General features: G+C 35.2%; 4 protein-coding genes across 5 annotated transcripts in view; 2 read left to right on the top strand and 2 right to left on the bottom strand.

Moving 5' to 3' along the window:
- Positions 1–5,804, bottom strand: part of LOC107752444 (DNA excision repair protein ERCC-8-like) — a 9,487-nt gene extending 3,683 nt beyond the window's left edge. Inside the window, exons 1-8 of one of the 2 annotated variants that reach the window (XM_016568409.1) lie at positions 5,408–5,804; positions 4,911–5,006; positions 4,679–4,780; positions 4,430–4,553; positions 3,808–3,889; positions 2,574–2,666; positions 1,834–1,900; positions 1,088–1,191 (exon numbers count right to left, since the gene is read on the bottom strand). In XM_016568409.1, the coding sequence (XP_016423895.1) occupies positions 1,088–1,191; positions 1,834–1,900; positions 2,574–2,666; positions 3,808–3,889; positions 4,430–4,553; positions 4,679–4,780; positions 4,911–5,006; positions 5,408–5,484 (745 nt within the window). In that variant the 5' untranslated portion in view covers positions 5,485–5,804. The remainder of the gene's footprint in view (positions 1–1,087; positions 1,192–1,833; positions 1,901–2,573; positions 2,667–3,807; positions 3,890–4,429; positions 4,554–4,678; positions 4,781–4,910; positions 5,007–5,407) is intronic. The other variant, XM_016568410.1, reaches the window with a different exon arrangement.
- On the top strand, positions 5,803–7,941 carry LOC107752447 (mimitin, mitochondrial-like). The gene is made up of 4 exons (XM_016568412.1): positions 5,803–6,004; positions 6,347–6,436; positions 6,658–6,698; positions 6,908–7,941. Exons 1-4 carry the CDS (start codon positions 5,890–5,892, stop codon positions 7,151–7,153), a joined length of 492 nt encoding a protein of 163 aa, XP_016423898.1. The 5' UTR covers positions 5,803–5,889; the 3' UTR covers positions 7,154–7,941.
- A 607-nt stretch (positions 7,942–8,548) lies between these two features.
- Positions 8,549–9,746, bottom strand: smim15 (small integral membrane protein 15). The gene is made up of 2 exons (XM_016568413.1): positions 9,620–9,746; positions 8,549–9,156 (listed from the first exon to the last, which is right to left on the bottom strand). Exon 2 carries the CDS (start codon positions 9,123–9,125, stop codon positions 8,901–8,903), a length of 225 nt encoding a protein of 74 aa, XP_016423899.1. The 5' UTR covers positions 9,126–9,156; positions 9,620–9,746; the 3' UTR covers positions 8,549–8,900.
- Positions 9,747–10,683: 937 nt separating this feature from the next.
- On the top strand, positions 10,684–20,279 carry LOC107752443 (DEP domain-containing protein 1A-like). The gene is made up of 12 exons (XM_016568408.1): positions 10,684–11,008; positions 11,950–12,215; positions 12,305–12,437; positions 12,518–12,639; positions 13,115–13,245; positions 13,334–13,381; positions 13,546–13,683; positions 14,372–15,244; positions 17,241–17,413; positions 17,560–17,733; positions 18,634–18,813; positions 19,430–20,279. The coding sequence occupies exons 1-12, from the start codon at positions 10,961–10,963 to the stop codon at positions 19,550–19,552; spliced, it is 2,409 nt and encodes an 802-aa protein (XP_016423894.1). The 5' UTR covers positions 10,684–10,960; the 3' UTR covers positions 19,553–20,279.
- The last annotated feature ends 44 nt before the right edge of the window (positions 20,280–20,323 follow it).

Raw genomic sequence — 20,323 nt, 5'->3', positions numbered from 1 at the left:
TCCTACATTTAAAAAAAACTTGTTGATATCACTTTCGAGTCCATGAGTTCGCCTACAAATGGTATGAGAGGAGCACAGCTTACACTCTCAACCAAACTAACATTACTAGCCAATCAGAATATTTTGCTCTTATGAACACGAGACGCGCATAATAACCTATTTCTAAATATGCCATTTATTGTACATCGCGATTTCAAAATAAACGTTTCTGCGTTTGCATGTGGCCAAATATTAAAAAATGTAATGGATTTAATGGAACGTTTAATCACGCTGTAAAGTGAAACATCACCAGGCCGTTGGCGCCCTCTGCGGGCATTTGTTATAATACAGTACATAATTTACTTAAATTGGTTATGTTCGTATTATGTATATTAGTTAAAATATTTCAAAATACAACTGCATTGTTTTACTTTTTTTACAACTGCATTGGGGATTTTTTTTTTGCTTTAACTCCTGAGTATATACATTTAAATTAAGTGTATAATATTAATTATTTTATATATTTATATTACATAATATTGATATATTATGTAATACTATATTATATATTATATTAATTGTACTACATTAGTGTGTTAAACTGACTATGTGTGTGTGTGTGTTCATTTTGCTTTGATTTCTGTGACAGAAGAAAATTTAAAAAAATACATGCAAGCACAATGTGGGTGATTACAGACAGGTCTATAAAGTATATAAACAGCTCTTTGTCTGATGCAGCAATATGAGTTGTCAGCATCTTTTACACACAGATATTATTTGTCATTTAATTCTTATGCTTGCTGCACTCTTCGCAGTGGCAACAGTCTGATATCTTTAAAAAACGTATCATCTGAATTTGCTTTAAAATTGCATATTAATTCTTATGCACTATTTAGGTAGCAATATTTATTCACATAAATGCATTTTATAGAATGCACACAGTAAATTCTATTTTGAGTACAGCTTCATGAACAATCTATCAAATGCTTTTCAGTTAAAATCTAACAGATTACAGTTCATTCATAATGCAGTTAATTTTCCCGAATATCGTGTAAAGATTAAAACACATTTATCCCCATGAGGCTTGATGAAACAAGTGTGATTTCACCTGCTTCAGATGAGGCCTTGGATTTGTCCCCATTGTGCTGGTCCAAAGTAAAAAGACTCCCCGAGGCTCTTCTCACATCCCAGACACGAACCCTACTGTCAGTGCTGATGGGAAATCCATTGCACAAGAGTTACTAGCAATAATGCAAGAAAAATAAATCTCCTACAGATGGTGAGGCCAGATTCAGAACTGGCCTTTAAACAAGTTTGATCCCTCTGTTTATGTAATGCTAACATAATCATCCTTATGCCCACCTAAATTAGGCAACCATCAGCAATCTCATTTGGGAATTAGATGCCAAACAAAACAGATGCCAAAATGCCTGAAAGTCTTCCTACAATCAGTTTCTTCCTAGAACTTTATATGCTTAGTTCAAATGTTGATCTCAGTTTACTTGTAAAATAGATTTAGCAAAAAATCTTGCAGAAGGCTGACACACAGCTCTGTTTTCTTAATTTTCCAGGCAGGAAGGACTGTTTCAAAAGTCCCCAATGGCTAATTATCTCACTCTCATTCACTCACATTATGCAAACAACAGGTGAGCGCTGAATCTTTTGAGGAGACTGATAACATTATGCATAAATACTGCATGTGAGTTGATTATATAAAAAACAAAATGTACCATAAATAATCCTCAATAGTTAAAAAACAACAGCATCATATAGCACAAGATGTGGCTGTTTATTGTTATGGTAGCAAATGAAAGGTGAGTGCATTGACATTTGTGCAGGTGTGGAAGTGCTTACCTGGCGGTGGCCAGGATGTGCTCGTATCGTGGAGACCATCTCACTGAGAGGATCTCGCCCCTGTGACCTGCCAGGGAAAACTTGTTTTTATGATAACTGACACTTTGGCCAACTCTCAATGTTTGTACACTACCGTTCAAAAGGTTTGGGGTCAAATACTTAATTAATACTTTTATTCAGCAAGGACACATTGAGTTGATCAAATGTGACACTAAAGACATTTATAATGTTACAAAAGATTTCTATCTCAAATAAATGCTGTTTGTATTTATCAATGTATCCTGAAAAAAATATCAATTTCCACAAAAAATATTAAGCAGCACAATCTTTTTCAACATTGATATACAGAGATAAGAGTGTTTCTTGAGCACTAAATCAGCATATTAGAATGATTTCTGAAGGATCATGTGACACTGAATGACTGCTGAAAATTCAGCTTTGCACCACAATATTAAATCGAAATATTTTAAAATAGAAAACATTTATTTTAAACAATATCAATATTTCACAATAATATTGTTTTAATGCACTTTACAAAATCTTAGCAACCCCAAATATTTGAATTGTAGTGTAAATCTTGCATTGCAGTATCTGAGATGAACAGAAAAATCTGGGGAAATTGCTGCTAATATGGCCAGGATTTGATGTCTGTTCAAAATATTTGAGTCTTTGGCTTTTGAAAGAGTACAATACCCCTCCACCAGGGCTGTCTCCATTCAGAAACAACTGGCATTACTCACCCTGAAGGATGTGGATGCGCGACCCAGACTTCAGATCACAAAGCTGCTCTTTGGGGTCTTTGGTACCAACTGCCAACACAGAGCACAATAGAGCTGAGTGAGAAAAGAATAACACAACAGCTCAGACACACTGTTATTGTAGGAGCTCTGAACCCAGTGTTAAGGGCAACACACACTGAACACACCAATGTGTGTTTGTGGCAAGTAATTGCACAATATTTTGTTATTTTATAAGATTTATGTACTGGAATACAAATGATAAACTTTTGGGAAAATGTTGAATATAATCTTAAAAAATGATTCTAATTATGCAGTTGCAAGAAAAAGTATGTGAGATGTCAGATTTTCACACATTTCACACATCACATTTACATTTTAATGGTTTCCAGTAACTAGGTGTTAGTCAGAGCTGTCAGGCCAAATTTATCAGAAATTTTGATGTGAACCATGCCTCAAACACAGGAGGACTCAGAACACCCAAAATGAATAATGTTTGACATGCATGAAGTTGGACACAAGTGTGAAATTCTGTAAAGGCCTTGATGTCACTAGCTTTGTCACTAGCTGTAAAGATAATTCAGCGAAAACAAAAAGACTGATCATATGTACAAAAGTATGTATCAGGGCAGATCCTAACTTGTGATAAATATTACATTATAGAGAAGGTTGCATTTGGCTATTCAGCATATAATCATGTCACTTCTTATTATAATATGGAAGATTATTAAGAAAACGTCTTCTTAAAACAAGTTTGTTTTTTTTCTGAAAAAATGGAAGTGGGGGGGAAATTATTTAGGAGTTCATTGAAACTCAGTGGAAAAAAAAGAAAAAGAAAGAGAGAAAAGAAAAGACAGAGACAATGGGACATGGATGCATTCATAACCTGTCCTTCTTGATTAGTAGATAAGGGCCTGGATTCCTCACTTCTCACATCTAAAGCAGGAAATTTTTCACCGTCTCCCCATTTAATGATAATGATGATAAAGATCCCTCAAATACTTCCACTTAACCTAAAGAATATTCTAGAGCAGATATGAGCATCTATCTAAAACATACATTTTAGGAATAAACTCTTTTTTTGAAGGTCATCTGAAGATGTAGAAGCTTTGAATGTGCTACTCTACAGCTCTAAGGATTCTACATTTTTAACTGAATCAAATCAAAGAGTAATGAGTGCTCAGAAGTGCAAAAGAACAGCCACATGCAGAAGGTTTGGTTTGGTCAGAGAACACACCTGCTACAAGACTGTGCTTCCTGGCTATAGGAGACATGTGATGACAGTAGACATTACCATCAAACTGGAACTCCTCAGCTGGCTGAAATAAATAAATACATTAATAAATAAATAATCAATCATATTCAGTGAAACTTAATGTGGTTAAATAATATTTTAAAAGGGAAATACACATATATACACCCATGTTAGATGTGCTTAAGGGAGCAGGAGGCATTGAATGTTGCTTGGGCACCATTCCTGTGTGTCAGTTACAATGCAAATACCAGATGAAGGGCCAACAGATAAGGGACATTTGACACCACAGAAGAACCACTGTTTGAGCAGACTGGTGGTTCCACAAAGGCTTACTGCTTTCAGTTGTTGGATAATTTGCTAAATTACATTTGTGGAAAAAACTGTGGGGACTTTGTGGCTTGGGTAAAAGCAGGTGGTCATGTATACTTACAGATTAGATTAGATTCAACGTTGTTGTCATTGTGCAAGGACAGAGCCAATTAAATGCAGTTAGCAACTAACTAGAAGTGAAATTAGCAATATGTGTATATACATACAAAATATTATTAAGGAGAGAAAATAAATAAATAAATGAGTAATCTTGCAGACACGGACATAGACACACCTTCAGGGTTTCTGTGTCCCAGACTTTCAAGGTTTTGTCGAATGAACTGGATACAAACATACCAGTGTCATGCGGATACCACTGCACTGTTTCAACGCTGAATTTATGCACATGCCGACTGGACCTTCACAGAAAAACAGAGATGTGAAAGTCACATATAACATGCAAACACACATTAAAATCTGAAAATATCATACTGCCATCTGGTGGTCACTGGATCACTGTGAACGAGAATGGAGTCATACTGACCTGCCCACTGTGCAGATTGCTTTGCAAGTGTATTGAGGCTTCTTGCTGTTGTTTTCCAAGTCATAGATCACAATTACGCCATCAGATCCACCTGACAACATACTGGAATGCAAACCCGGCCAGAAATTTGTTGTATTTACTGTCTTGTTGTTGTAAGGATCACCACAAGAAAAGAATTGTGTGTTCATGCAAATATACATAAATGTGAATTCTGTGGTTATAGTGCACTTACTATCTTCCATCAATCACCTCAATGTCCAGGGTGTTAATTCCATTGCCATGAATACGATCAACATCTCTGTTGTGGTTCAACTCCAGACTCAGCACCCTAAAGATACAGTATGTGAGATTGGGTTATGCCACTTTTTCAGTGACATTTTAGATGAATTTGACATCCAATTAAATGTATGAATTCAAAAACGTTTAAAAAAATAAATAAATAAAGCAGTTTACTAGTCCAACATTCTCTTCTATGCATTAATTATTCCAGCAAACGTAACAAAATAATACTTGAATGTTAACAACATTACATAATACCAAAAAACAAATAGTGAAATGTGTTAATAGTTGAAAAGGTTTTTCACCCCTATCTTTTTATTTTTTATTTTGTTATTAATTTTTTTTATTTACTTGTTTGTTTTGTTTATCCTTTCGGTTGTAAATGTATATATTTAAAACCTTTAAAACTCTTAAAGAAGAAACCTCTGTGGGAAAAAATTACAGCATTACCTTCTTGTAGACTCTGCACGTCTCAGACGAACTGGGTCGTCAAGCCCTGATTGCCTGGCATAAAGAAAACTTAGCATCGTTGTAGAGACATTGAAGCTTTTATGTTTATTTGTGTACTGTACGGTATGACTGTGTTGTCAGAGTGAAATAATCATAACAGATGTCTGTTTACAGTCTTTTGCCCAAGGTTTGAGTGGCGATTCTTTAGCCTGTAAAACCGCGTTTTTAAACTAAACAAATTCATTCTGCACAACGCACTAAATGTATATGATCTATTTCAGCTTTTAAATATGATTGTTGTGCACTTTGTTGGATAGGAGGCAGCCATTTTGTGACGTGTCTACAACGCGAACTCTGATTGGTCAGACCGGGAGCAAGAACCAATCAGATGACAGTATTAATGCTAGGTAATTGTGTAACCTACGACTTAAAGTCTATGTACACTAGGAGAGAATATATAAACAGATATTTAACTTATAGTGATGAGCCGTATTACCTCTCTGTTGCGAAGAACATTTGGAGTGGCAAAAGAGCATGTCGGCACAGATCATTTAGGAAATAAATATTACTACATACCCGAGCAGAAGTCATGGACTGGTAGGTCATGCATAGGACTTTGACGAGTAATCTTGACCTCGTTTTAAACCACTAATAGTCAATTTCATACAAGTTTATTGATATTAATGCAATATAATAACAATACTGTTTATAAATTGTTATTAATATTGAGAATTATCCATATAATTAAAATATATTATCTAAATGCTTAAAATAACTTTAAATAAAAGTAAATCTTTTGAATTGTAGCCATTCTGTACAATACATACTTTCCAGTCATCTTCCAATCAAGCTAATTTTTTGACCAGTGGTTATAGATAACTTACCTTTTTGTTGTTTAATTTGATAGTTTAAATAAACCTAATGCCTTGTCTTCCTCAGGACGGGTCATCCGGCCCAGACGCCTAGTAGAAACAGCCAATCCAAAAGAGTTTGAGTACATGGAAGGAAGCATTCCTTCTGAATGGGATGGTAATAGTGACTACATTAATGAACAAATACAATATTTTTACGATAATGTGAATCCAACCAAAATTTCAGTCCAGATTGTTTCTGTATTACCTGTCTAAACTAAAATGTATCATTTTGTATTTAACTTTAAAATGTAAATGTTTTCATATATATATATAATTATATATTAACTTAATTCCTTGTTGAACATCATTATCTCTTGTCTGTTCTTTTTCCCGTAGCTTGGATCAGGGGCAGACGGAAGCAGCCACCTACAACAGAGGTATTTTTGTGTCTGATTAAATTGAGAGTACCTATCAAATCATTGTATAATGTTTAAAAATATAAATAGAACAAAAAAATTTAAGACCAGAAAGGTTGTACATTTTCTTTTTATTATATCTTAAAATGACAATTCTATAGCAAGTAATGTTGTAATGAACACATCATTGGGAGAGTCGTGTTAACACTTGTCTGTGTTGCCCTCTATAGGAGTTGCTACAGAACGAACGTTACAGGGAGCAGATCAAAGTCAGAGCTATAGAGGCAGAGGAGAAGGATAAAGCCCTGCAGGCCAAAGAGTATGAGGAAGGTTTGGTGGCCCGACCTGTTCAGACTCAGGTCAAAGGTCATGCTTCTGCCACACAGTTTGAACAGACTGAATTCAGTGAGGACCCCGTAAGCACTGCCAACACATTCCAGCCTGGGTCCTGGACACCTCCAGGAAGCAAAAAATAGGTTTATTTGAAACCTCCTTTGCTGTCTTCAAGTAAATTTGCAATTTAAGTGAAATAGTAGTTCTGCTGATTTTCACTGCATCTCAGCACTTCTTGATATATATTCAGTACTGGTTTTCTTGAGACAATTGAAAAGCACTGCATGTAACGACTGGTTAGCTTGCTATTATTTTTCAGGTCTAAAGGAATATTTTACCCCAAAAATTAAACATTTCTGAAAATGTACACACCCTCAGGCTTTCCAAGATGTAGGTGGTTTCTTCATCCAAACAGATTTTGAGAATTTGGAGTCCAAACAGCTGATGAAAACATGACAATTCAACATCGCAAAGGTCTTGTGAATTTGAAAAGCTCAGCATTAAGATGTTTTTAACTTCAAACCGTTGCTTCCAGGTAAATTACGAGTCCTCTATCCATAATATTGCCTTCTCCGTGTCTAAATCAAGAGCCAAAGCAGTTCTAAACAAATATGTCGGTCGATTTTGATGTGAGAGGATGACAGGGGATGGCTTTTTTCACTGGAGGAAGCATTATTATTGATTCTAGACTTTAAAGTGAAAACTTCAAAGTTCAATGATGGATGTTAACTTACAAACATGCAGCTTTTCACTTCACAAGACATTAATTGATGGGCTGGAGTCATGTCAATTATGTGCATTATTATTTAGTTTTTCCTCTCATTCTCACGGAACCTATCACTGTAGAGGATCAACTGGATAGGAATGTGATGTAATGCTAAATTTCTCCAAATCTGGTCCGATGAAGAAACAAACTCATCTACATCTTAGATGGCCTGAGGGTTAGTAATGTTAATGTTTGGGTGAACTATTCCTTTAACATCACTGAAATGGATTGTAAAATGATGTAAAGAAAAAAAAGACATGCTGCTAATTTTCTGAGAGCTCTGCTTCAGGATTGTTTCAAAATCAAATCACCAAATGTTGTAGAACATTTTATGCATTGTTTAATCGAAATTATATTTCAGATGTGCTGTCTCACCATATTGAAAATTATTAATATCAGTAGACTAATTTAAAATCATTTCTGTCTATTTCCTTTTGCACTTTACTTGGAAAGTGTGTAAATAAAAGTTGCAGCTTCACTTATCAAAATATTATGTTTATCCATAAGGGTTTCCAGTTAATTTACTTTACCAGCCTGTTATGTTGCAAACTGGTATTTATTATTTATATGATAACACATAATTTATTATCATAATCATAAACACAGGCATTTTACATTTACTGCACTTTGTTATTCTTCTAGTTATTTACCTTTAGTGGGTAATGAATCAAAGGTCTCACATTCACAGGAAATTATGCATTGAAAAATAATGTGGTTAAGATTCAAGAATACTATAGTAATCACGCAGACATTAGACAGTTTTGAGCCAAAATTCATGTTAAGATTTTTTATTAATAAAAAAAAGCATAATGTAAGTGTTTTGTGGATTCAGCTTGGAAAACACAATCAATCAACCCAGTAAAAAATGGAATGCAGAGTACTGCACAATGGTGTATAGCACAACAATGCAGTGCATTTTCCACTGTATTGATAATATCCTGGAAAAGTACTGCAGTCCTGCCATTGAGATCAATCAACTCCCCATTATATGTTCCCTCTAAGGGTTTACTAAGGCCTCTTTCAAGCCCAGTCTTGCTCCAAGTCCCATAAGAACTGTCCTGGGTTAAGAGAAGAGCCATATATCGGGGACCGGACTGTTACGTTGACCCCTCTCCATGCCAAGCTCAATCCTTCTTGGCCCTCTTGGCTTTGGCAATGTTCTCTTGTCGTTTTTGTTTCTTCTTCTGCTCACGGTCCTTGGCCTCGATCATCTTGGCAAGTTTCCATGACAACAGGGCGCTGGCGATAAACAGAGGGGTCAAAGCCAGGATAACCGTGGTGAGAAAGCCATAGGGGTCTTTGGCTGCCCACTCCACCACATATTCTGCCCATGCTTTGATATCAATCATCGTCCTTGCACTCTGTCTTCAGCAGCAGATCCTGAGAAGAGAGAAGAGTTGTAAAATCACTAGATGCAGGATCTCATGCAATGTGTAAAAAGTCATATTCCTAAGTTTACATTGTAGTTTAGGGTCAATATTGCTCGCTGTAATTGCCTTTTATACCTTTATTGACTGATCATATTGTCAGCTAGCTAGTTTAGCATGCAAATATAGGAGTTTTGTTTTACCGAGTAAAGATTTATGCTTTTTCTTTTGTGCAATAAATATATACCTATTCATGTTTATATTTAAAAATGATTTGATAACACTGTTAAACCAGTTACAGTTCTCTAACGAAGTTCGGTAGGTATCATTGACAGCTAAAAGCTAGCAACAGCTTTCTAGCGACTGTTCTACACCACCAATATGAATGTAAATGACACTATAGTAACTTTGTGTACATATCATTATATGAAGCATGTTGTTCAATGTGATCAGTTTATACAAAGACGAGCACCTACCAGATAAACCGTTCAATATTTGCCGAGCAGTTTTGAGTCGGTAACTGACTGTCGCCAGAAACACCTAACGGAAATAAAAACGGAAGTGAAACTCTTAACTTGTGTGCATTGCAGCATGGGTAGTCGTTCCCATTCACGTCCTCTCAGAACGGAAACTACATATGGCTTAAAATGAAACTGTGTGTAAAGTGTAAACTATAAAACATTCGAATCAAATATATATTTAAATATATGTAAATGAGCCTTTTTATTTTACCATTGATTTTTTTTATCGTTGTTAACCTCTGTACTCATGTTGTCTTGCAAATATTTTGTAGAGCATGCAGTGTGAATTATATATAACTATATAATTTGAATTATATGTAATTATAAATATGATAATGATAAATAAGTGAAGCAGTACCTTTTTCTTGGCTTTATGTTGTATTTAAATTTTTTAATTTTCTTTGTTTGGTGTTATATATAACACCAACAAATTATATATATATAATTTGACCAGTTCCAGATTTAAATACTTTGTAAAATGTTGTTCATAATGTGTTTTGAATGAAGTAAAAAGTTTATTATTAAGTTTAAATTTATTTTTAATCTTTTTTTTACTTATTTATTTTTTTCACTGCAGAACTTGTAAAAACGTACAAGAACAGGGAAATGAGACATGGCTGTATTCTTACATAGAACAATCCTAAAATAAGGACAGAAAACAATAATATGGATTTGCACACATCAAGTTATGGTATTATCCACACAGAAAAAAGAAAAGCAAAAAAAATAAATAAATAAAATTACAACATCTTTTAAGAAAAGTTGTCATAATGCATCAAAAAATTGGCACTATTTTTGTCATTTGTAAGTCTAAAATGAAAAAGATGAAATGAAAGTCAAATTAAGCAAGAAAAAGGGAAAAGACAAAGGATATTTAAGCCATTTTTTGCTTATGGATGAAGACTTTTGCATTCAATCTAAGGAAATTAACAACATATTTTGCAGATAATAGCTTTGGATTTTCATAATAAAAAATAACATCTTTGAGAGTTTATCATTAATCAGACCAATATTTTGACAGCCAAAATATAGATCATGTGACCAAACAAACCATCCAATCACAATCTTCCAAGACGTTAGAGTTGTAATTTCAAACGGGTGTGAGGATTGAAACATCCCCGGATTATATGTTTACACAGCCAGCGACATATATATTCGCGGGTTTAGCTATCGATATATTCAGTAATACTATTAAATATAGCCTAATGTGTTCAGTAAATCAAAAACAAACTCTCCCGTATATGTAGGAATAATGTAAACGGCTGTATAGGTGTTTAATACATCGCGAGCTTTTCAATGAGTTCACACATCGTGACTCCAGGTCCATACAGGGCCACTAAACTGGTGAGTCTCTCCTGCCTTTTTGATCAAATTTGGTCTGGTGATGTATCGCATTTGTTTACAAGGCCAATTACCTGCATCTCAGTTTTATAATGCACGTTTATTTAGCTGTTCAGTTTTTGTTAAACAAATTGAGTTGTTGTTTTTGAGCTATAGGAGTGCTATGTTAGTATATTGTTAGGTGTTTCTTTAGCTATATATGTTGTTATAGTTCACATTAAAACTATTTACCATGCCTTTTGCTACTTGTATATTTAATGTCAATTGTGAAAACATTTTGAACAAAAAGAGTAACAGTTATAAACTTGGAGAACAACGCTCTTCCCTGCATATTTGTTTTATTATTATTATGAATTTTTTTTAAAATATATATATATATAATTTCAAGAGTATACCGCAAAAAAGTCACAACTGATCCCCAACAAAACAAAGCTGCACAATAAATGTTGTTATTCGTGACGCATAAAGGCACACAGAAACAGACAGGCTGCACACTGACTCGGCAGAAGCTATCTTACAGAGTTTCACAATTTTTTATTTGTATTTTTATTCATTATTTAAGAGACTCGCCCATTCTCTCCTTGATCAACCAGCATCTGATACCACCACTAGGTGGCGTCTTGCCAGATGCGTATAGGCAAAAGTAATGTTGGGTTAGTAAACCGAAGGAGGAAGCCAGTGTGGGAAAGAAACACTTGCTGAAGCCATGCACATATGCGCATACCAGTATCAATAACTTAATGTCTTAGACGTCCATTATCGCAAACGTTCAAGTGCTGTATAATTTCACAAGAGTATGCATTACCGCACGTACAGTTCCAGGTAGACTTGCTTTTCGACGCACCACGTTATTCATTCACCAGCAGACAGTATCTTCTGATTGAAATGGATTAATAAAAAGTGATTACAAGCTCTTCATGTGATGTTATGTTTTTATTTTCCAGTGGAATGAAGTGACCAAGCTATTCCGGGCGGGAATGCCTTTGAAGAAGCACCGACAGCACTTCAGAGTTTACATGAACTGCTTCACTGCATCAGCAGCTGTGGACTGGTTACATGAACTCTTGAAGAACAACAGCAATTTTGGACCCGAGGTCACCAAACAGCAGACAATCCAGCTGTTAAAAAAGTTACTGAAGAACCATGTTATTGAGGATGTGAAGGGTAGATGGGGCATGGAAGACCTGGAGGACAACAGCCAGCTGTACAGGTATGATAAACCGTTTTAGAAAGGTTTTAAAGAATTTTGGTGAAAAATATAGAGAATCGTAATGTTGTCTGGTTTAAAATATGTTTCAGGTTTCCATCAACATCTCCACTGAAGCCCATTCCTAACCGTACCCCTGTTTTGAGAAAAAAGAGCATATCTATGATGGACAGGGAGAGTTTCTTCAAATTTAGGGGCTCTAAGAAATTTGACAAGGAAATATTGGTAATTTTTGTTGTTTCCAATGTGTTGTTAACATGAAATTTCATTTCAGATGTATAATATCCACTTGCTATTTCACACAGGAAAATGTGGATCCAGAAGCACAAGAATCTCCTGTGGGATCTTCCTCAAGCGAGACAGAGCACTGCAGGGAACTCACAGAGGACAACATTCAAGTCATCTGGAAGAATGTCACACTTACACAGTAAGCCCACCTCCCCCCACACCATCTGTCACATATAGTTTGCATGCGTTGACCTACACAGCTTTGCACCAAAAGTACTTCCTGCTTGCAGTCACTTACAAAGTAGCGAGATTATCTAATATAATACTTTGATGTATTGCTTGGTTCTAAATGTTTGGCATTCACAAGACATATCAAGGTATTTTAAATAATACTTTGGTGCATGTCCACAATGGTAATTGTTTTGTTAGTGGTCACTGCTGGTTTGTTTTTGATGTAGAAATTAATTCTGTATGATTTATTTTAGTCCAAAATAAATAATAATAGAGTAAAATGTGATGCTATATTGTCTTTTTTTGCAGTGTTTCCCCCTAGGAAATTCTGTTACATGTCTAACTGTTCTAATTAGAGGGTGTATTACATAAATTAATTAAAACAACAACAACATTTTAAATATGTTCTACATGATGTTCTATATCATCTTCTGAATGCTCAGTTTGCAGAAGTTGGTGGGATCAGGGTCTCTTGAAGATGTTTTGGATCCAGCCCAAGTCAATCCCCAGTTCATTGTGTATAATATGACCAAAGTCAATAAACATGGAGTCGTTTCATTGGAAGATAAGACAGGTAGGCCATATACATGTCATTTCAGTCTGTAGTGAACATCATATTTTTGAATTCTGTTTATTTTGTCTTGTTTTGTGCCCCTCCATAGATGATTTGCCACACTGGGTTTTGTCTGCCATGAAATGTCTTGCAAACTGTAAGTTATGCTACTTGTGAAATTAAGTGAAGTTGAAATAAGTATTTAAAATGTTACTACAGCCGGATCAAGATAACATTCATAATGTATTTTTGTATATATGATATAAATAGATAATTAATTGATTTTATAATAATGCTTTGTCATTTTTCCAATCCATCAAGGGCCAAAGTATGACTCAAACCAGCCATCTTACCCAGGCTTTGAGCGGGATGTGTTTAAAACGGTTTCAGACTATTTCTACAGCCTTTCTCAGCCACTGCTTACTCTGCAGTACTATGAACTCTTTGTCAACATCTTGGGTATGTATGAAGCACATGCTTGATTGTACAACGGTTTTCAGCATTGATAATAATAAGTAATGTTTTTCTGAGCACCAAATCAGCATACTAGAAGGATTTCTGAAGGATCATGTGACGCTGAGGTAATGGCTGCTGAAAATTCAGGAATTATATTTTAAAATCTATTCAAATAGAAAATAGTTATAGTAATAATATTTCACAATATTATTGTGTTTTTGGTCAAACAAATGCAGCTTTGATGAACCTCTTCCAACAACATTTAAAAAAAAAAAATCTTACTGACCCCAAACTTTTGAATGGTAGTGGATCCGTTTTACAGTTTATGTAAATATGGTTTGTTACATGATTGATGATTTTTTTTTTTACATAAGCAGGAAAAATGGGTTAATAATATGTAATTTGAGATTCAGGCCTGGATTGTTTGAATACTCATACACTTCATCCTTTCTGGGAAATGCCTCCTAAAGAACTACTTAAATCATTTGGCTGTGGGTATTAATATATAAAATACTGATGGAACAAACTGTGGAGTCAGTTTTTACTGTTTTTACTGACTGCACTGCTTTTGTGCTGTCAAATGATGTTCAAAACTAACTCTGTCTGCTCTGTTTTAAATGTCTCACCTCATTCTTGAATGTCTTTGCCTGCCTGTTTGTTGTTTATGTTCTGTTGTCTGGTCATTTGCTAGTTATGTGTGGCTACATCACGGCTCCTAAAACTCAACGTGGAAAGCGTAAAAACCAGGAGGAACCCAACTGCCCACAGCCATCCAAAACCCCAAATGTGAATGCTGCCAACCTGTTCAAATCGACCGAATGCCTCCTGCTGAGCTTAATAAGAAAGGAGGCCTTCGATGAAGCTGATTCGCCCATGAGGGAAGTTTTCAGTTCAAAAGCAGAGACTAAGTTAGAAACCCATAGAGCACAGCAGCCCGTTTATAGACGTAGAAGGGCCAGCGATGGAGAATGGCTGGACGGTAGCTATCTAGAAATTCCTCAGGCTCACAAAACAGAAGTCCCATTTGGCAGGCTTCGGTCAAGAAGTTGCTCTTTGGAGGGAATTGTTGATAACCATTCAAAGAACAGACTTCTCAGATCATCTGAAAGCCTACAGTCCTGCAGCAGTGATAAATCATCCTCTCAAACAGATTTTCCAGTAGCCCCAAACCTCAAATTTGAGCTTCAAGGTTCCTCAGTGTCCATAAACTCTTGTGTTCAAACTTCCAGCAACAACACAAGCTCACAACTCCCTTCAGATCTTCGCAGAACCAACCAGAGACCCTCCAGGGCCCGGCCCAGAAGCATCGGTAACTTGTTTGACATAGAGGAGAATAGAGAAATGTCTGCTAGCAGCTTTAGCATCCACGCTCCTGTGGCTGAAATTACCATGAGGCCAGATTCCACATCCAGCATTGGCCTTAGAGGTCCTGGTTTGCTCAGTTTGCATGGAAGTTGCATGGACATTAGGGCAGGTCCGAGCTTTAGCAGACGCTGTCAGAGCTCTCTGAACCTGAGCAAACCTGCACCCACCTGGCCCCCGTTAGCACGCCACCCCGAGCAAAGTAAGAGCATGTGAAAAACACACATAAACCATGAGGATATGCTTCTTTGTTTGTGCTTGAGCATGTGTTTGTTTGTGCCTGCCAGACTAACGTGAATTATAATTCTTAAAGGGATATTTCACCCAAAAGTGAAAACTCAAAAATGTGTTCACCCTCATGTTGTTCCAAACCTGTATGATTTACTGTACTTTCTTGCATGGAACACAAAGGAGATACTTGAGAGGAAAAAAGCTACTCTTATTTTCTTTCTAAATATCTCCTAGAGGTTTGGAACGGTATAACGGAATTTTAATTTTGGAGTGAACTTTTTTTTTTTTTTTTTTTTACGTTACCTATTTATTTATTTGGAAAAGATTTTGCTTAAAAAAAACAGGTTAGGCCAGAGTGGTGTGTGTGTTTGCATTTTTTCTTTGTTTTCTTGTATTTAGCAGTAATATAATAATAATTTTATATATATACTGTGTATGTATGTGTATATATATATGTGCTGTCAAACCATTAATCTCATCCAAAATAAAAGTTTTTGTTTACATAATATATGTGTGTATACTTTGTATATTTATTATGTATAAATAAATACACACACAGGCATGTATATATTTAAGAAAAATTTTATATTTGTATATCAAATATTATATATTATGTATATTTGTATATAAATATATACATGTAAATATTTTCAAAATATATACTGTATGAGTGTATTTATTTATACATAATAAATATACACAGTACACACACATTATGTAAACAAAAACTTTTATTTTGGATGAGATTAATTGCGATTAATCGTTTGACGGCACTTATATATATATATATATATATAATTATAATTTTTTTAAATATTCTAAACATTTTATTTACTTACTGAAATGTAAAATATATAAATTTTTTATAGGTGCAATTCTGTTGCTTAAAGAAGTTTATGTGTGTGATTTGGTCATTGGCATTGATTACGTGATGTTCAAGCTTTATGTGTGTTCATTTTGTGTATTTAAGTTAATGGGGTCATATGATGCGATTTCCATTTTTCCTTTCTCTTTGGAGTGTTACAAGCTCTTGGTGCATAAAGAAGATCTGTAAAGTTGCAAAGACTAAAGTCTCAAATCCAAAGAGATATTCTTTATAAAAGTTAAGAGTCAACCACGCCTACCTAAAACAGCTCGTTCTAACACGGCCCCACATGTCTACGTAACGATGTGGGAAGATTTGCATAACGCCAACCAAATGTTCACGCAAAGAAAGAAGACCTAACTTTATTCTCGCTGTAGTTTTGTTGTTTCCGCTGCCGCCATGTCGTAAAGACGCTGTGTGCTTCGTTGTGAAAGCGAAACTACTTTGTTTGGCCTTCCAAAAGAAGACATGACTAGAAATCAGTGGTTAAGTTGTATTTACAACACTGTTCCAGAACACGTTTTCATTTAAAGGATTTGCCACTTATGATTCAAACGCGAGTTTTGGGCAGTGTGGATTAATGTTAGCACTTGTTGTTTGTCATTTCTCTGATCACAAATGCAGACATGGTTTTATGTTTACGCGGCGCGATGTAATGCAATGCGTAAAAAGACAGTATAAGTCATTATTATCCGTAATTATGTCCCCACTGGATGCAACAAATACCTCGTTTATAATGGGTTTTAATGTTTTTGTTTTGTCGCTCCGGCCAGACAAAGCATCACAATATGGCAAGGGGCGTAACATTTCCGTCACACGCTTGAGGTATTCGGCCAATCACAACGCACTGGATAGCTGGCCAATCAGAGCACACCTCGCTTTTCAGACCTTTCTGAAACGCTTCAGAAAGGCGGGGCATAGAGGAGAAACAATAATGTACAGTATGTGGAAAATAATGTGTTTTTTTAACTTTAAACAGCATAAACACATTTCATTACACCAAATACACCAAATAATATTCTTTTTAGCAACATCATATGACCCCTTTAAAGTCCTGTGCTGTGGTTAATTTCGGTTACATGGGAGTCACATGACATTCCAGGTTTATTGCAGCCGTCACAGGAGCGAGTGGCCATCGAGGGCCTTCAGCTCTGCACATTACTCCTGCCGCCCGCCAGTCGCCGCAAACTACAGCTGCTTCTGCGAATGATCTCGCGTATGAGCCAGAACGTCGACATGCCGCGGCTGCATGACGTCATTGGAACACGGACTCTGGTCAGGAAGATTCCAGTAGACCTAATATAGATCTATATAATTTTTTTCATTACCTTTTTATCAGCTCATTTTGTTTTCATGTCCTTTTGTGCACATTCATATATTTCGTATACGTTACATGTACATTTGTGTTTATGTGTGTGCAGTTGGTGCAGACGTTCTCTAGATGTGTCTTGAGTTGTGAGGAGGTGGATGATCTGGACGAACTCTTGGCTACAAGGCTGTTATCGTTTTTAATGGATCACCATCAGGAGGTCCTTCAGGTGCCTGTGTACCTGCGCAATGCTGTTGAAGATCACATCAGTTACCTCAAATCACTGGTGAGTGCTGACAAACCACATGGAAATTACACATACGATATATATTTAATTAAATTGATATTTATTGCAATATAATAGCAGTGTTGTTTAAAAATGCAAAATATATAGAACTATAATTAACAAAATTTTGATAAAGCTCTTACGATCACCAATGCTGCATTTGTTTAATCAAGAAATACAGTTAAAAGGGTAATATTGTAAAATATGATTACAGTTTAAAATAATTAATATATTTTAATTTATTCCTGTGATGGCAAAGCTGAATTTTCAGCAGCAATTATTCCAGTCTTCAGTGTCACATGATCCTTCAGAAATCATTCTAATATGCTGATTTGTTGCTCAAGAAATATTACTTATTATTTTCAATGTTAAAAACAGTTGTGCTACTTAATATCTTTATGAAAACCTTGATGCATGTTTTTCCAGGATTCTTTGATGAATAGAAAGTTCAAAAAGAACAGCATTTATTAGAAATAAAAATCTTTTATAACATTATAAAACGTTTTACTGTCACGTTTAATCAAATGCATCCTTGGTTAATAAAAGTGTTCATTTATTAACACACTTTTGAACGGTATTGTATATTTTAAATATTTTTTTAAAGCAACTTGCAACCTGAGGATGAAGGAATAGTGAGGGTTAAACAGAACCCGAGTTAAAACAAAAGCATCTGTTGTCAGTTACCACAGAAAATAATTCTGACTCATCCCTCAGTTTGTAAAATCAAAGATTTTTTTATTTGTATTGTAATGGACATTGTATTGGAGGAATTAAACATAGAACATGTTAAATTGTATTTTAACCAAATTATTCATGAGAAGAAATGCCTCTGTTTATTTATTCATCTGTGCATTATATTTTGTTTATCCAACATTCATTTGCGTGCGTTCTGGATCTCAGACCACACACCCAGGCTCTGGTGTTGCCATGCCGACCTACTCATTCTGCAGGCAGATCAGCACTCAGGAGTTTGAAGAGCAGAAACTGTCTGTGTCCCAGACTGCCCTTGCTGACCTACTGGAGAGTCTCATAAAGGACAAGACCATGTCTGTGAAAGAGAAGAAAAAGAAGCTAAAACTGGTATTTATTTACTGAACTTCTCATATCTCGTAAACATCCTGCTGTTTCCACGAAAGGAATACAAAATAAGACCTTAAAGGGGTCATATTATGCTCTTTTACAAAGTCTTGATTTTGTTTTGGGGATGTACTAGAACAGGCTCTCATACTAGGTTGTTCGAAAAACACATTATTTTTCACATATTTTACATTATTACAACACCTCTCTCCCCAGTCTGGCATGAACGGATTCGTTGATATTTGTGATATCACAAATCCCGGAAAATATGCGTTGTAGTCCAAACGAGTCGTTCGTTGTAGTTTTTGAAAATTGATTTCTGTTAAATAAAATATCTCCTTTTGAATTGGACTTTGAGCTTTGTAACTTTGCAGATCTTTTTTATGCTCAAACAGCAACATTACAGACTAAAGTTGAAAAAGTGAAAAAGCATAATAGGACCCCTTTAAACATTTTTATTACTTTTTGTTATTTTCTAGCAGTAAATATTAAACACAAAATGAAATGTAATTGAATCACTGAAATATCCTCTTAACACCAAAGTGTTGATTCATAGTTTGTTCCAGTTAATTTTATGCATACAAAAAGCAAATTATTTTTGTTGTTGTTCTTCTCTCAGTTTCAGAAGGAATATCCATACATCTACTCAAGACGTTTTCCCACAACAGAGAGTGAAGCTCAGCTTTTTACAGATAAACCAAAGATAAAACCGCCAATGCTGTTAAGCATCAAGAAAGCCTAAACCTTCAGTATTCGAAACTGAATACCTCTTAAATTGTTTAAGTATGAATGATATTTTGGGAGTCTGGTTGAGTTTAAAGACCTCTAGTTGATCTGTTGCATTGGATCGCATTGTATAATCTGAACTGTAACTCTGGTTGAAGTGTTTTTTTTTATTATACAGTTTCTTATGGTATTTCTCTCTAGTGAAGTGACTTTTCTTTTTTTTTTCAGTTTCAGTACAGATGTCTGTTAGTTTTAATGTTATTTATTTAAGGTGTGTGATTTGTTGTAAGTTATTGGGAGCTTTCAGACATTCATAGTGTCATATCTACAAAAGCTCAGAGGACCCACAGCAAATATTATGCAGATAGGTTTGACATGCTGTTTACATGGAGACTTCTTGAAACGAAATGAAGATTTTATTTTTAGTCTTGTAACATTGTTTATGTGTCACTTTTAGTCCCTTGTTCTATTGTCTCTTTTTTGTGTGTCTTCACTATTCAGGTGCATAGAAAATGTTCACTCAGACTTCTAAAGACAAATATATCGATTTTCTATGTGATGTAGGAGTTTCCTGGCTACTAAGCTAGTATGGGATAATTTGCACTGTTTTTTGCCATTTCAAATGTGCTAACATGTGTAGTCATTTCTTATGTACATATTTCCTTTCTAGTCAGTACTATCTACTGATTGCTTATGTTCCTCTTTTATCAGTGTTTTATCATCTTGCACTCATTGTACTGATTCAGTGGCTTGCAAATCAAGAATGAAAGACTAAACTTGGACAGTG

Source organism: Sinocyclocheilus rhinocerous, unplaced genomic scaffold (genome assembly GCF_001515625.1).
Source record: "Sinocyclocheilus rhinocerous isolate Xijiao unplaced genomic scaffold, SAMN03320098_v1.1 scaffold1583, whole genome shotgun sequence".
NCBI lineage: Eukaryota > Metazoa > Chordata > Actinopteri > Cypriniformes > Cyprinidae > Sinocyclocheilus > Sinocyclocheilus rhinocerous.
This window is presented reverse-complemented; position numbering and strand designations above follow the sequence as displayed.

Bases quoted from the DNA above. Each gene is read 5' to 3' on its own strand.
- LOC107752447 (XM_016568412.1), top strand. From the start codon at position 5,890: ATGAGCCGTATTACCTCTCTGTTGCGAAGAACATTTGGAGTGGCAAAA. The intron at 6,005-6,346 runs GTAGGTCATGCA...TGTCTTCCTCAG, and splicing joins CGAGCAGAAGTCATGGACTG to GACGGGTCATCCGGCCCAGA. The intron at 6,699-6,907 runs GTATTTTTGTGT...TGCCCTCTATAG, and splicing joins AGCAGCCACCTACAACAGAG to GAGTTGCTACAGAACGAACG.
- smim15 (XM_016568413.1), bottom strand. From the start codon at position 9,125: ATGATTGATATCAAAGCATGGGCAGAATATGTGGTGGAGTGGGCAGCC.
- LOC107752443 (XM_016568408.1), top strand. From the start codon at position 10,961: ATGAGTTCACACATCGTGACTCCAGGTCCATACAGGGCCACTAAACTG. The intron at 11,009-11,949 runs GTGAGTCTCTCC...TTTATTTTCCAG, and splicing joins CATACAGGGCCACTAAACTG to TGGAATGAAGTGACCAAGCT. The intron at 13,246-13,333 runs GTAGGCCATATA...GCCCCTCCATAG, and splicing joins TTCATTGGAAGATAAGACAG to ATGATTTGCCACACTGGGTT.